At 45.1% G+C, this 13006-nt stretch overlaps 1 protein-coding gene across 1 annotated transcript in view; it reads left to right on the top strand.

The window, feature by feature from the left end:
• The window catches only part of ppp1r9a (protein phosphatase 1, regulatory subunit 9A), a 56000-nt gene that overhangs the window by 2132 nt on the left and 40862 nt on the right, over positions 1 to 13006 (top strand). The window contains exon 2 of the mRNA XM_076302130.1: positions 3373 to 4830. Coding sequence (XP_076158245.1) covers positions 3469 to 4830 — 1362 coding nt within the window. The 5' untranslated portion in view covers positions 3373 to 3468. The remainder of the gene's footprint in view (positions 1 to 3372; positions 4831 to 13006) is intronic.

The raw sequence follows: 13006 nt of genomic DNA, 5'->3' as shown, positions 1-13006 counted from the left end.
TGTTAGAAACAGTGTAGGCTATGAGTCAGGGGGTTATCTTAAAACATATTTGTGTGGAATATTTTACATGTATCAAATACCACATGTCAGAGATAATTACTGAGTCCCACCACATCTATGCACGCACACGCACACACAGGCATGGCGTGCATATAACACAACCCCATACACACACACACACACACACACACACACACACAGACACACACACACACACACACACACACAGAGACACAGACACACACAGACACAAACACACACACACACAGACACAAACACACACACACACACACACAGCTAGCTTATATAACAGATTTCATATCTCACTTGGGAAATTGCAAATCTATTTACTAAAACAAGAGGCTTGCCATTATCTGCTGTGAAGCTTCCTTCACATTTGGTTTATGATTTGGTCTGGCTAAACTATTTCACAAAGATCTCTTTTATACCACATCCCTCTATCACATGTCCAGTCAGCTCTTTGCCTGTGAGGAAGGTTGTTGTACCATGATTAGAACGTCACTGGAGGTGATCTTCAGACATGTGTGCCTGCCTTTTTTAAAGTACAAATATCATCTAGGCGATGGCTACGTTTTTATTAATGCACACATCCAAATCTCTCTGCACACAGAAACATAAATTTAGGCCTAACTATAAATAGGATGTATAATGACTACTGGTTTCTATTACAGTTTTTTCTACTGCTTACACACTAAATCTTTGCTTGTCACACAATTTTCTAAACATGTCCTCCAAACATCATAACCCGACACTAAATCTGCAAAACCATACACTAATTCTCAGTGTTTGACTCAGTTTTCAATTGACTAAAACACATTTTGCAAAACACCACACACAATTTTCTACCTAACACACAAAAATCTAGCAGGAAGTAACTTGATTTCATTCTTCAAACACAACCCATCAAAATGCCACACTAAATCACCAGTGCTTCACTCTTTCTCCTCACATGTGTACACACCCATTTACTTTACTGAACACCATCCAATCATTGCCTTAGTATAGGTCTATGAATAGATGTAGTCTCTATATAGGTATGGACCTTTTCAATCTGCTCCTAGAGGCTACATTTGCAGATACTTTGAAAATTACAGTAATCGGACTTTAGCTTTTCAGTAATGTTCTACAAAAAGTTGACTTTACTGTATGTAAAATTTGTCTTTTTACTTTATTTTTGTTTGTCCCCATGTTACAGTACCATTTAGCTCAATACATTTTTCTGTGCCTGTGAGGCAAATGTTTGCTTTAAAGATGTGTTTTTGACATTTTGAATGTTGTGTGTCATTTTGCTGCAGATTTGAGGCATTTTGCATTTTGTGTGAGCAATTGTGGGTTTTGTGTGTGGAGTTTTGAAAAATAGACACAGAGTTCTGAAAACGTGTGTAAACAATTGTAAAAAACTGTAAACAATTTGTTCACAAGATCTCTGCATGAAATACTCCTATTGGCAAATTTGTCAATTTATTTGTCAATCCATAATTGCCACGAGTTCTGTGTTTAGCATATTAAACTGGCAAGGAAAGTTAATGTGCTGGTATTTTTTCATTAATTAATTTATTTTTTTGCCAGACTGCAGTTCGATGCAACCTCCTCCGTGCAGATTAACGGAGCGAACCATCGGTAGAAATGGGGTTAAACACCTGTCACATGGGCCAAACCACGTCAGTCATTACCGTCGATTGTTGCAAAACCGAATGGTTTTATGTTTTGTCATGTATTAATTTATAATTGGTGATATAAAATGTATTTATTCGACCTGTTCCTGAAGGCTCTTGATAATTTCACTGCATGAACACCCCTTTTTGGCAATGGCAGCATCACCCATTGCCTGCAATGGCGTTGTCTGGCAGTGTGTAGGACCCCGGCTTGTGTGTCAAATTGTTCCAATACGATGGCGAAGTATCGAAGCACTGGTGCGGTACATCTGACCAGTCTGTAAAGAAATAATCTGTAGAAGAATGTAGTCAAACATTCAAAGGAAATAATATCGATGAATTATCCGCAGAGCAATGTTTCTTTGCATGAGGCATTGGTCAAAACATCAATTTTGAACGAGGCAAGGTAAGTGACTCTTTTGTTTTGAACATTGTAGCAACAGCCATAGCGTGGCAAAACTGACAACTTCTGCTTTTCTAAACTGTTAGGATCTCGTCACATTTGGTTTGTTTATCGAGTTGAAAGTAGTCTTTAAAAAGCCCGGTGATGTTATTTAATTTGTGGATGGAGCTGTCATGCCATGTCCTGTGCAGACGCTTGGGCTCAGACCCTGTGCGGCGCATAAGCTTCACCACATGATGTTAAGCGTTGCAGTTTTGTTATACTTATTTCATTCAAGTTAAGACTAAACCGTTATGGGTCAAGCCTGCAGTGGAGAGACTATTTGCCGCTGTAATTAACGTGGGAAGGAATTGTTTGTAGGGTTTTGTGCCAAGGATTTATTTGCCGCATTTGCTGATTATTGCTATTTGACATTTCGGTGACACACATCTTGTAGTGAACGTTGGCGACCAGTCTGCCGGTCACATTTTCTTTAGAAAGCCTTTGTTTCCAAGTGAAATACCAGGTAGCCTAATGTTGTGTGCCTGCCCGCTGGATAGACGAGCTTTACAGTTTTAAACCAAAGGTAGGACATGTTTCTTCAGTCAAGCTTGCTGTTCCTGTCTGCTGGTATGCTATTAGTGGAATTAAACTCCGACCTGCTTATGATTGTAGTGTTGATACAAACTAATAAATACGTAGTTTAACTAAAAAGTACGTGAATAACGGTGTTGTACATCTCAATGCGACGCGACGTTACCCCAGTGAGCGAGCTCGATGTATCTGCGTTAAAATTTAAAACCGTGAGACATTGTAATGGTCCATTAATAAATTACATCAAAATCTGCACACTTATTCACAATTATAGAGAATATCAGCATCAAACACTCATCTGTCTTCTGTGATAGGCGAAAGGGGAAGGATCTGGACCGCAGAATAAAGATTATGGTTACATTCTTATCTGCATTTGTAGGCTATAAAAAATAATAATAATAATAATAAAAACACCTTTTAAAGCATTGCAAGGAATCATGTGCTCTCTGTGTTGTTGAAGAGGCTGCTTGTGATGGTGTGCATGCGTGGGATCATTAAAAAACAAACGATGTAATGTTATATCCCAAGTAGGCTACTCCTCTTGACTGTGGCCCAGCCACTTTTACCACACTACCACAACCATAGTGCTCAAGGACAGTGTGGGCTATTAGTGTTTCTGTTTGTGAATGAAATGTGTCATAAATAGATTATAATGACATTAATAACTATTGTAAGTAAAATACATGTTTAATTTGTATTTTTTCTGAATGCTTTTTGTAGAGCTCTCCAGTATTCATGCCAGAATGTGAGACCTCACAGAAATGACAGTGATTTGGAATGGTACCACTGAAGTGAGACCCTTCCCTTGAAGTGAACATGCTGAAGACTGAGGCCTCGGCGGAGAGGACCACTCTTCGCAGTGCTTCCCCACACCGGAATGCCTACAGGGCAGAATTCCAGGCTCTGAAAAAGGCCTTCGACCAGCCCCGTCAGGATGACGACCCGTCCAAGCATAAGGACCCCGAGCGGATCCGGCAGCCCCGCGGCCGGCAGTATGGTGGCCACGTCAGCCGTATCAAGGACATGTTCATGCAGCTGGGCACAGAGGGCGCCAGTGCCACCAAAAGCCCGAGGGGCGATACTTCCCCGCAGAAGCTCACCAAGCCCACCAACTTTGTCAACCGGACCGATGGGTCGGTGATTAAGCTCCAGCATGGCACGATGGAGCGCTCCGGGAGCAATTCCAAGTTCTCGGAGACCAGGAAGTTGTTTGAGCAGCACTCCCGTGACGCGTCCCAGTCTCCCGTCTCCTCCTTCAGCCGGGACAAGCGAGGCTCCCACGAGAACCTGGACGACTGGAGGGGGCCGCGTTCAAACCGGGGCAGCACTGACTCGCTGGACTCCCTGTGTTCGCGGACCGAGGCCTCGTCCCCCACGGTGAGCCAGCTGAGCGCCGTGTTCGAGAGCGCCGAACGCGGGCAGCACCTGCCAGCCTCGCTGCTCCGCCGGAGCCACAGCGCGGGCCGGGCACTCAGCTCACCAGACAGCCACCACCACCACCACGGGGACCTGAGTGAGGACGACAGCAGCCTGCGCCAGTCACCGGTGCGCGGGGTCTACAGGACCCGGATCGGAGGAGGTAAGCTGCCCGTGTCGTCGTCCTCCGAAGATCTGCTCAGCCCGAGCCCGTTAGCAGAGGTGGTGGAGCAGAGGAGGCAGGAAAGGGAGAGGAAGCTCGGGCGAAAGATCGAAGAGATAGCCAAGGATGAAGAGGATGACCAGAAGGGCCCGACGAGCTCGGAAGAGGTGGACGGAGTATCGGATGAGAAACAGGATGGCCAGACTCCCAGTGCGAACGATGTCTGTGCAGACTCCTCTCAGCTGAGCAAGACTGACGTCAACAAGAGTCTCCAGGAAACTCCTGAAAGTGCTGACACAAAGCCACTGGATGAGGCCACAGAGAACCACGAGGACGAAAAGAAGGCACCGCGGATTTCAGCAGAGGATCTGGCAGAAGAACCCGATGAGGAATACTGCGGCAACGAGAGGGTGATTTTCAACGCGGATGGAGACGCCTGCTACCAGGGCTGGGGCGAGAGTTGCACGGATGAGGATGGTGACGACGACGTGATCTACGACCCAGGGTCAGAGGTCACGGAAATCCAGGGCCTTCCTGAGGAGCAGGAGGACGACGTGCCTCAGGGGAGAAAGATTCGATTCAGCTCTGCTCCCATGACAGTAAGTTTATCGCTAACCGGTACCTTTCCTCTGCCACTCTCCGCCTCTGTGCTGAGTGCAGTTTGACATTAAACAAATGCGTTTAGGTGAAATTGATTTCATAATTCCTTTGACCATAACCCCTTATCCATTAGCTCTCTCTCTCTTTCTCTCTCTCATATCCCGCCCGCCACAGCCAGCACGCTCCTGGCTTCGGACATACAGCACACAGATAATGTAATCTGCCCCTGGCATTAATGTACCTTTATTGATTTGCTTAACATATATACCTTCAGCAAGTCACCATATCGGCTGATCATTGCAGGGCATTTTGGATAATGAGGTGCCTGTGTGCTGGAGTGGTATGAGGAGAGCCCAGTGCCTGCTGGGAAGAGTGCAGACACAAACAACTGCCTCTTCAGAAGTCATTTTGGCCGAGGTCTTTGTTGGTTTTTCAGACTCTGGCTTTGAGCACTTGCCTGGTGTGCTTTTATTCCTTGCTCTCTCTTTCTCTCCCACACACAATGACAAACACATTTAAAAATGTCAGACATGTATGCACATTCAGTAATGCACACACACACACACACACACACAAACACACACACACACACACATACTCAGGGAACTTTTCCAGACATGCAGACCCATCGCCAGGTGTGAAATGGACTGAATGCACTATGCTCAGCTTGTTTCAAGGTTAGAGAGGGAGATGGCAATTGCTGTCTGTTTGGTTTCGCTGCATTTGTCAAAGTGAATGGGTTATAAGGAGCATGGAGCATTAGGCTAAAGCAGTGGAGAACCCTAATAGTCTTTTGATTTAAGATGTTTGCCACAACCATTTAAGCCACTGTATCAGTATTAATTCAGTCTCCCCAGGCTTCATTATGATGAGATAATCAAACCTTTACGTGTATAAAGGAAAAGTATGGACAGTGTTTTTATGGCTTGTAATTGCTTTGTTTTCTTATTTTCCCATTGATTGGCCAGTGTTTTGAACTACACCATACAGTAAACTGCTGCTCCTGAGACCTTAGCTAATTATAGCAATCAGTGGTTGGCTTGTTGGGTTCAAGGAAAAGGAGGGAGGTACAAGAGGTACAAGAAAACAAATATTTTCTTGATTGGGATCAATCCCTAATCGCTGCAGAACAATTACTCCAGTTTTCTCCTTGGGGAAGGGGAAGGGGGTGGAGGCAAAGCTGAAAACGTGACAGGAGCCGGGTGACTGCCTTTTGCACAAGCTGCGGTCCTCGAGAGTCGGGAGTGCACTGGGTTTAGCCTCAGGAAAGGTCAGACTCTCCTCTTCCTCTCTTTCTCTTCCTCCTCTTCCTCTCTCTCTTTTTTCTCACTCCTTATGAAGTGCCTCATATTCTTGGAGTTCCTTAATCAGATCACATCCCCACGCTATGTACTCTCAATTTTAATTCTCAGATTAATCTGCTAATTATAAACTAGATATAGGTCCTCCCTACTGCCCATTTTGCTCCTTGTGGGTTGTCTTGTAGAAACAGTGATATCCTCTGTTACCAGCTAACAGACTAGCATTCAGTGAGATTACAATAGCAAAACCCCAGCCTCAACCATTTAGCCGTGTACAGTTTACAGTAGCCATGCTGTAAATGCAAGGTGAACTCTTTTTGCCCTCTCACAGGTGTTATTCAGAGGGATTATCAGGCCTTTGGAAAAGTCCGCTTTGTGATTCAGGCTGGCTGGAGCAGTGTTGGAGTGGGATTGTTAGACCGTTCAAGGAATCTGTTTTCTCGTCAAAAGCCTGGGCCATTGCTCATTAATCATATGGAATATTTAACCGAGGCGGCCCCCCGAGCTCGCCATGAACAAACAGGGCTCTGTCTTTTGTTCCAACAGCAGAAAGAGACACATATTGCCTGAAACGTGTCCCTTCAGCGGAATAGCTAGACACGAGGCAGGCTTAACCTCTGTCCCTGGGAGCGGAGACTACAAAGAAGACATTGAAAAAATGTCTTCAGTTAATCTGACTAAACACACCCCCACACACACACCCACCCATCCGTGCATGTAATATTTCTTAGTGCTTCTTAAAAGCGGATAAATCATTTCAACATCCAGGCTATTAAACCTTAATTAATCTAGAAATCTTACTCAGAGGCTGCAGTGAAAGCTGGCCTTACAGGCTGGGAGCTATAAGCACTCACTGTAAATTGAATTTATTCCCTCCCCCCTATTGACATGGAAAGATGTGTTTGTCAACCCAGAAGATGTGACACTGTATCTCACATTGCACACTTACTAGATGCTATATTTAACCATCAGTACTAAACTATCAGGTAACCGTGGTGTTTATAATCACCAGTAATGCTTTTCATACTACGCAATTAATTCAATAGCTGATTTATAACATGTTTATGATATTTGTATTAAACTATCCATACGTTTAATACAACGTACGTACGTAGCCACGTTGCTGACTAAACAGTCACTCTGCAAGCGGCCTTAGAGCACTAATACATGGAGCTCAGTCTATGATGCATTCCTGAATTCGGCTCCACACCTCTCCCTAATCCACTCAGCCATTTTGTTCAGTTAGTTCTCTCTCAGCACTCTGCTTGGTTATAGGAACATAATGTACTTCCCTCAGTCTAAGCACACAACTACTTTCGCTGGTCAGTTCTTTCCTGTTGTCCTGCCTGGATCTGATAGAGCTGGGAAATCCTATGGAAAATGTTTTGGACGAGTGTGGTGTATATGTGGTGTATACATATGCCTGGTCCAGAGAACACATGCACAAACTGTGGGTTTGTGTTTTACTAAGGTTGTGTGGTCATCTTTAAATTCAGTCACCCAGGAGCACTGTTGGGAAGCAGGTCTGCTGAGCTCCACAGTCAGTAAGATTATTCATGATGGCTTTGTTGCTCCTCCAAAGCAGGTTGATGCAAGGATACACAGTACTAAAAGAGGGCTCTTAAAAATAAAGGAAGACCTGCTGCACAATGGCATTAGAGTTTATACGTAACACAAACTTGATGCAAGCGATGGGACAAAAAAATCAATACGGCAATATATTGTGATACTTTGTTTTGTGGCGTATTATCAGCAGATGCACCAGCATCAAGCTCTTTCTTTCTTTCTCTCTCTCTCTCTCTCTCTCTGTGTGCTTGGGCAGAGTTATACTTCCTTTTGTGATATGTTATTGATAGATGAGTTGGCACCAAGTATTGATATATTTACCAGATGCACAGGCCTGCAAAATGCATTTCCATGTGTTCCACTTGTTACCAGTTTGACTTGCTGCAATGTCACCACTTTTCCTCATAGTGATGCTTCTCAACCACTATGTTTATCTTACTTTGTGAATCACCAATTTTCTGTATGCGGAAAAGTTATACAGGTAGCCAGAGCAAACATTGATACGAGCATTAAGATTCATAATGTTTGAAAAATAATACCATTCTAGTGGTATTTTTGTTTTCTGCTGAACAGCTTTTGTGGAAAAAAAAATAAAACGACGTCCTGTGGTTTGCTGTTTGTTGCCTGAACAGTAATGCTATCATTGTGATGGACAACCTATTGTGAGTGCCCGGGCTGCACATTCTTTGTTTCTCTATGATTTTCACAGCCAGCGCAGCGCATACAGGACAGCACAAGTGCACTGTCCTTGTTGTTGTAGTGTCAGCAACCTGTTCTGACCCTCTCTGAGGCTGCAGGGGAAGTGTTGTGTCACTTCTGAGCTAGCTCGGCGCGCTCTTGCTATTTCCCGGTTTGGAAGTGAGTGCAATCTGAAGGGCCTCAGTGCTGCTGAATGAGCGCTGAAATGATACAGTAATTGCATACTTCACTCTGCTCTGTCATAAGCCTGATGTGTGAACATTTCCTGCCTTGTGTGTGTGTGTGTGTGGGTGTGTGTGTGTGTGTGCATGTGCTCTAGTGCTACCTTGTATACCCAAAATCTCACATTTTGAGATTAATACACTTGTGATGTGCAATATGACTTATGACTTAAGTGCCCATTTGACATTTGATGTTTCAACAGCAAATTGTAAAGCATGTTCTAATATCAAAATATCAGTGATTGGAAAGGAATTTTGAAATAGCTATTACTGGCAGTATGTGGTCGCTACATATCCTGAATCTACTACTGAGAAATCTGCATCGTTATGTTGTGAAGCGCTAGCCTAGCTACCAATTGCTAACACCGATTCTGTTCAGTCATGCAGCCAGGTTGTGGTGGACATCACCTTGGACCGCGACGTGTCTGACTTTCCTCATCCACAGCAAAGCAGCTGTGCTACTGCCGTCACGCTGTCCTGTGTTCTCACCACAGCTTGAGTTTCTCCTCTCTCCCTCCCTCCCTCCATCTTTCATTCAAGCGTAATCAGGTTTGAGCTCAGCCTGATCTGACCCGTACCAGCAGATTATCCCCTCGCCCTGTGAGCAATGTAAATCTGTATTCACTCATTTGTGTCAGTATGTAAACACTGTCTACAATGTGGTTTTCCCATGTTCACGTTAATGGGCTTAGCCCGCTGGAAAAACTGCAGGATCTGTAGGTCCCTTCCCAAATGATTTGAGCAGGAATTCCTCATGAGTTAATGATTCAGAGTCTATATTGAGGCGTTTTGAGCAGGAGGGCTTGAGCTGATGTTTAGATCGAGCGTAGAAATGGGCTCACTGATGCCTGAGAGAGTAAATGACATCCCATAATCTTATGGCCTCTCTAAAGACTCTCAAACATCAGTATTTCATTCAGATGTAACACAGGCTCATATTTATTTGGGGTCTGGCATCTGAGTACACTGTATGTGTGTAGCAAAGACTTCAGAGCGTAGCACTGGATTTTTGGAGTGTGTGTGTGTGTGTGTGTGTGTCTGTGTGTGTGTGTGTGTGTGTGTGTGTGTGTGTGTGTGTGTGTGTGTGTGTGTGTGTGAGGGTTCTATAATTGGTGTAATATAGTCACTATGTTTTACTCTTGCTTTAAACACCTCAAAATTTTTTATGTCTAGCATAAACTGCGCAGAGAGTCAAGTTTTACCATGTGGTGTCTTGAGATAGAAGCAGCCTTGTTGCTGCTGCTGTCATATTTCCTTTCCGTTCAGAAGGAAAGAGTGAAAATTGAGGAAATAAAAGGTTTTTCTGTTGTCTTATTTTTAGGCCCGAAGGATTTTCACAACATTTCTGGATTAGCTTCCGCCTCACCAAATGCTGAGTTCTCTCAAAACCGGAGAAGCCAGTTCAGAATTATGCAATTTGTTATCCTGCATTTTTCTGTGAAAGAACCTAAGGTTTGTAGAGAAACTGTGATAAACAGTGAACAAATGGTCCCTCTTGTCTGACTGCTGTCAGACTATTAATGTTATGATATATCTGGAGGACAGCCTAATGAAATGTATTTAAGGTTTATTTAGACATGGACAGTGAACATTAATAACCATAAAAAATGTAAACGCGCCAGAATTAGCCAAAATGGCTATTTTGCATCTGTTGTCCATGGGCCGATGTTAACAGGCCAGATGTGCCTAAAAGAAACTACACACATCATTGTATCGGGGAACTGAAATCAGGTATACCCTCTGGAGTATCTCCCGCCAAACCTTTAAAGCTTGGCATAGTGGCGGAGGTCTATATATGTCTGTGGGTTGTGTATTATTAATGGCATGGCATTTTTGTTTGCTTGTTTTGGTGACACTGGAGCCTCGGGGAGCTGAATTTTTAACGATCTGGGAAACACAAGCCCTGCTCTGTGGTTTTAGGGGCCGGGCTGGGTCGATGCGGACGGTCACTGGCAGCAGTATATGGACATGGGTGAAAGGTACGGCGGCAGGCCCCGTGGTCAAGCACAAGCGTCCCATATTGTTTTGATGGCCGAGCCAGCTGAGAACAAGGAGGTGTTGAGTGCTGACACAGTGCCCTGCTTTGTGGAGATGCGACTGGCACAGTTGTGCTGAATTTGAAATTCACTCTTCACCACTGCCATGCAATGCAGTCTGATGAGACATGAGAACCCCTCCAGAGCACGCACAGATATTGTTGGTTTGTCTTATTGTTTGTAAACATTATAAATCATTTTTATTTTGTTTGTGAAGGTTCACCTTCAATGCCCCTTAGCACTCCATAACCATCCCCTCAGAGATTCTGTTCTCTGACATTATAAAGATCTTGTCCTCCGAGTCTGGAGACATTTTCTAAAAGCTCTCAGGCACCAGTCTCATGGGAAGCTTATGAGCATGAAACAAAAACAAATGACGCCATTCATCCACAACAAATTAGCCTTCATAAGCTCCTTGGTCAAGGCTCATGAATTAAATACTTTTTTTCCGCCTTCCATTGTCAAACGCACTCAGCAAATGCCACTGCCTCCCACTCTTAGCCGTCTAAAATGATACATGAAGAAACCAGTTGTGTAGTTTCTAAAGTGGTTGAGATGTTGATTCTCATGCATTGGGTTCCTCAGTGAGAGTTCTTTTTGTCACTCTGGTGGGCTGTTATTGTAGGTGGGAGTCTGGGCACTTGGTAGTAACACACCACAGCAACAGGGATTAAAAAGAAGGGGTGGAAAAGAATGCATTCCTTGGTATGATAAGCCGTCTTACGGAGTCAGCTACTTGCTTCAAGGCACTGAGGTAAATAAACCTGCATTTTCCTCCCAGGCCAGGCATTTTCAGATGCAATAGACCTTTTTCTTTCCCTGATGTATAGTGAAACACTGACGGGGAAAGTCTGAAACCTGAAAAGCCAAACTGACATCTGCATTGCTATGTAGATTCGGCTGTTTGGAATTCTCTATAGTCAGAGCCTTAGTGCCTGAGTCATCTAGTCACATAGCTTTCTGCTGCTTTCTTCCTCTCTTAAAGACAGGCTAAATCTTTATTTTATGTGCCTGAGGAAAACTGATAGGGTACCTCTATTGTATCATATAATGCTATTGTAGCACCTAACATTTAGCATGAAATACCTGTGGAGCATGTGCATGACTCATCAAATCCCTTGGCATCTTTGCAAGACCGATGTCTAGCCTCCATGCCGCTAGTTTGCCAAACCCCGTGTAAAAAGGAGGGCGCATCAGAGCACCTGCTGCACAGAAGCATGAAAATGGAGGCTCCTTTTTAATGAAGAAACTTGTGGTGTGGACCCAGAGTGCGAGCCAGAATGACTCAACTCTTTGGCCTGGAGTCCACATGATGGTCTGCTGGTGTTAATGCGATGCTGAGTCGGCTCTGCAGGCGCGCCGTGAGCCACCGCTAATCCGCCGCGGTGAGGCTTTTGGTAGGCGGCCACGGTCACGGCACCCCACCTCCCCCTCCCCCCTCTGTTTGGACTGGCACCTCAGCAGCACCGCGAGAGCCCTGGCACCGTGTGACCGGAGTGGCATTTAATGCGATGAGCAGCGGCGAGGACGCGCCAAGCCAGCGCCAAGGCGCCATGCGGTGCCATGTTAGGCAGCGATACAAGTGGCCACATGCTGCTCTTCCAGACGTACACACACACACACACACACACACACACACACACACACACACACACACATGCTGGACACAGACAGACGTGTAACACCTACAGACATATGTGTTCTCCCTCCCACACAGATAAACACACACAGGCCTGTAGTACACATTACTCACCCATACAGAAACACAGTCTTACGCAATCAGACAGAATCCGCCCTCTCAGAGAAATGCACACAAACACACACACACACACACACACACACAGTATAGGAGTACAGCACTCTCCCAGATGTAAGCACAGTGTTACACACATACACACACTCACACACGTGCAGCCAACACACACACACACACACACAAATACACTCTTCACTCCTTTTGCTCTCCCTGTCTTGCTCCCCTCCAGCCCTGCCTCCCTTTCAGCTAATCCGACAGACTGTGCCTGACGGAAAATGCTGCCATCCACATTTTGCCCCCTCAAAAAAAAAGAAAAGAAAGAAAACCCAGAGCACAGCCTTGGTTGAGCAGGCTTGCAATGGATGAGTGCCGATTAAGCAGCAACAGCAGCAGCAGCAGCAGTGCAAGGAGGCTGCGAAGTAAACAGGAAGTGAGCGCAGTCACTCAGGCGGGACGGCCAGCGTGGGTGCACGTAGCGAGCGTGGGCGTGAAACAGCGGCGGCGGCGACGACGGTGGTGACGGCGACGACGCAGTCCTGCGGAGCGACAGCCTTGCGAGGGAGATGCTGGCAGCATACACCAACTGATTAGTGAGA

This window comes from Alosa pseudoharengus, unplaced genomic scaffold (genome assembly GCF_046254945.1).
Source record: "Alosa pseudoharengus isolate Yale_2024_CS ecotype anadromous, Long Island Sound unplaced genomic scaffold, YU_APseudo_1.1 YU_APseudo_1.1_scf_23, whole genome shotgun sequence".
Classification (NCBI taxonomy): domain Eukaryota; kingdom Metazoa; phylum Chordata; class Actinopteri; order Clupeiformes; family Clupeidae; genus Alosa; species Alosa pseudoharengus.
This window is presented reverse-complemented; position numbering and strand designations above follow the sequence as displayed.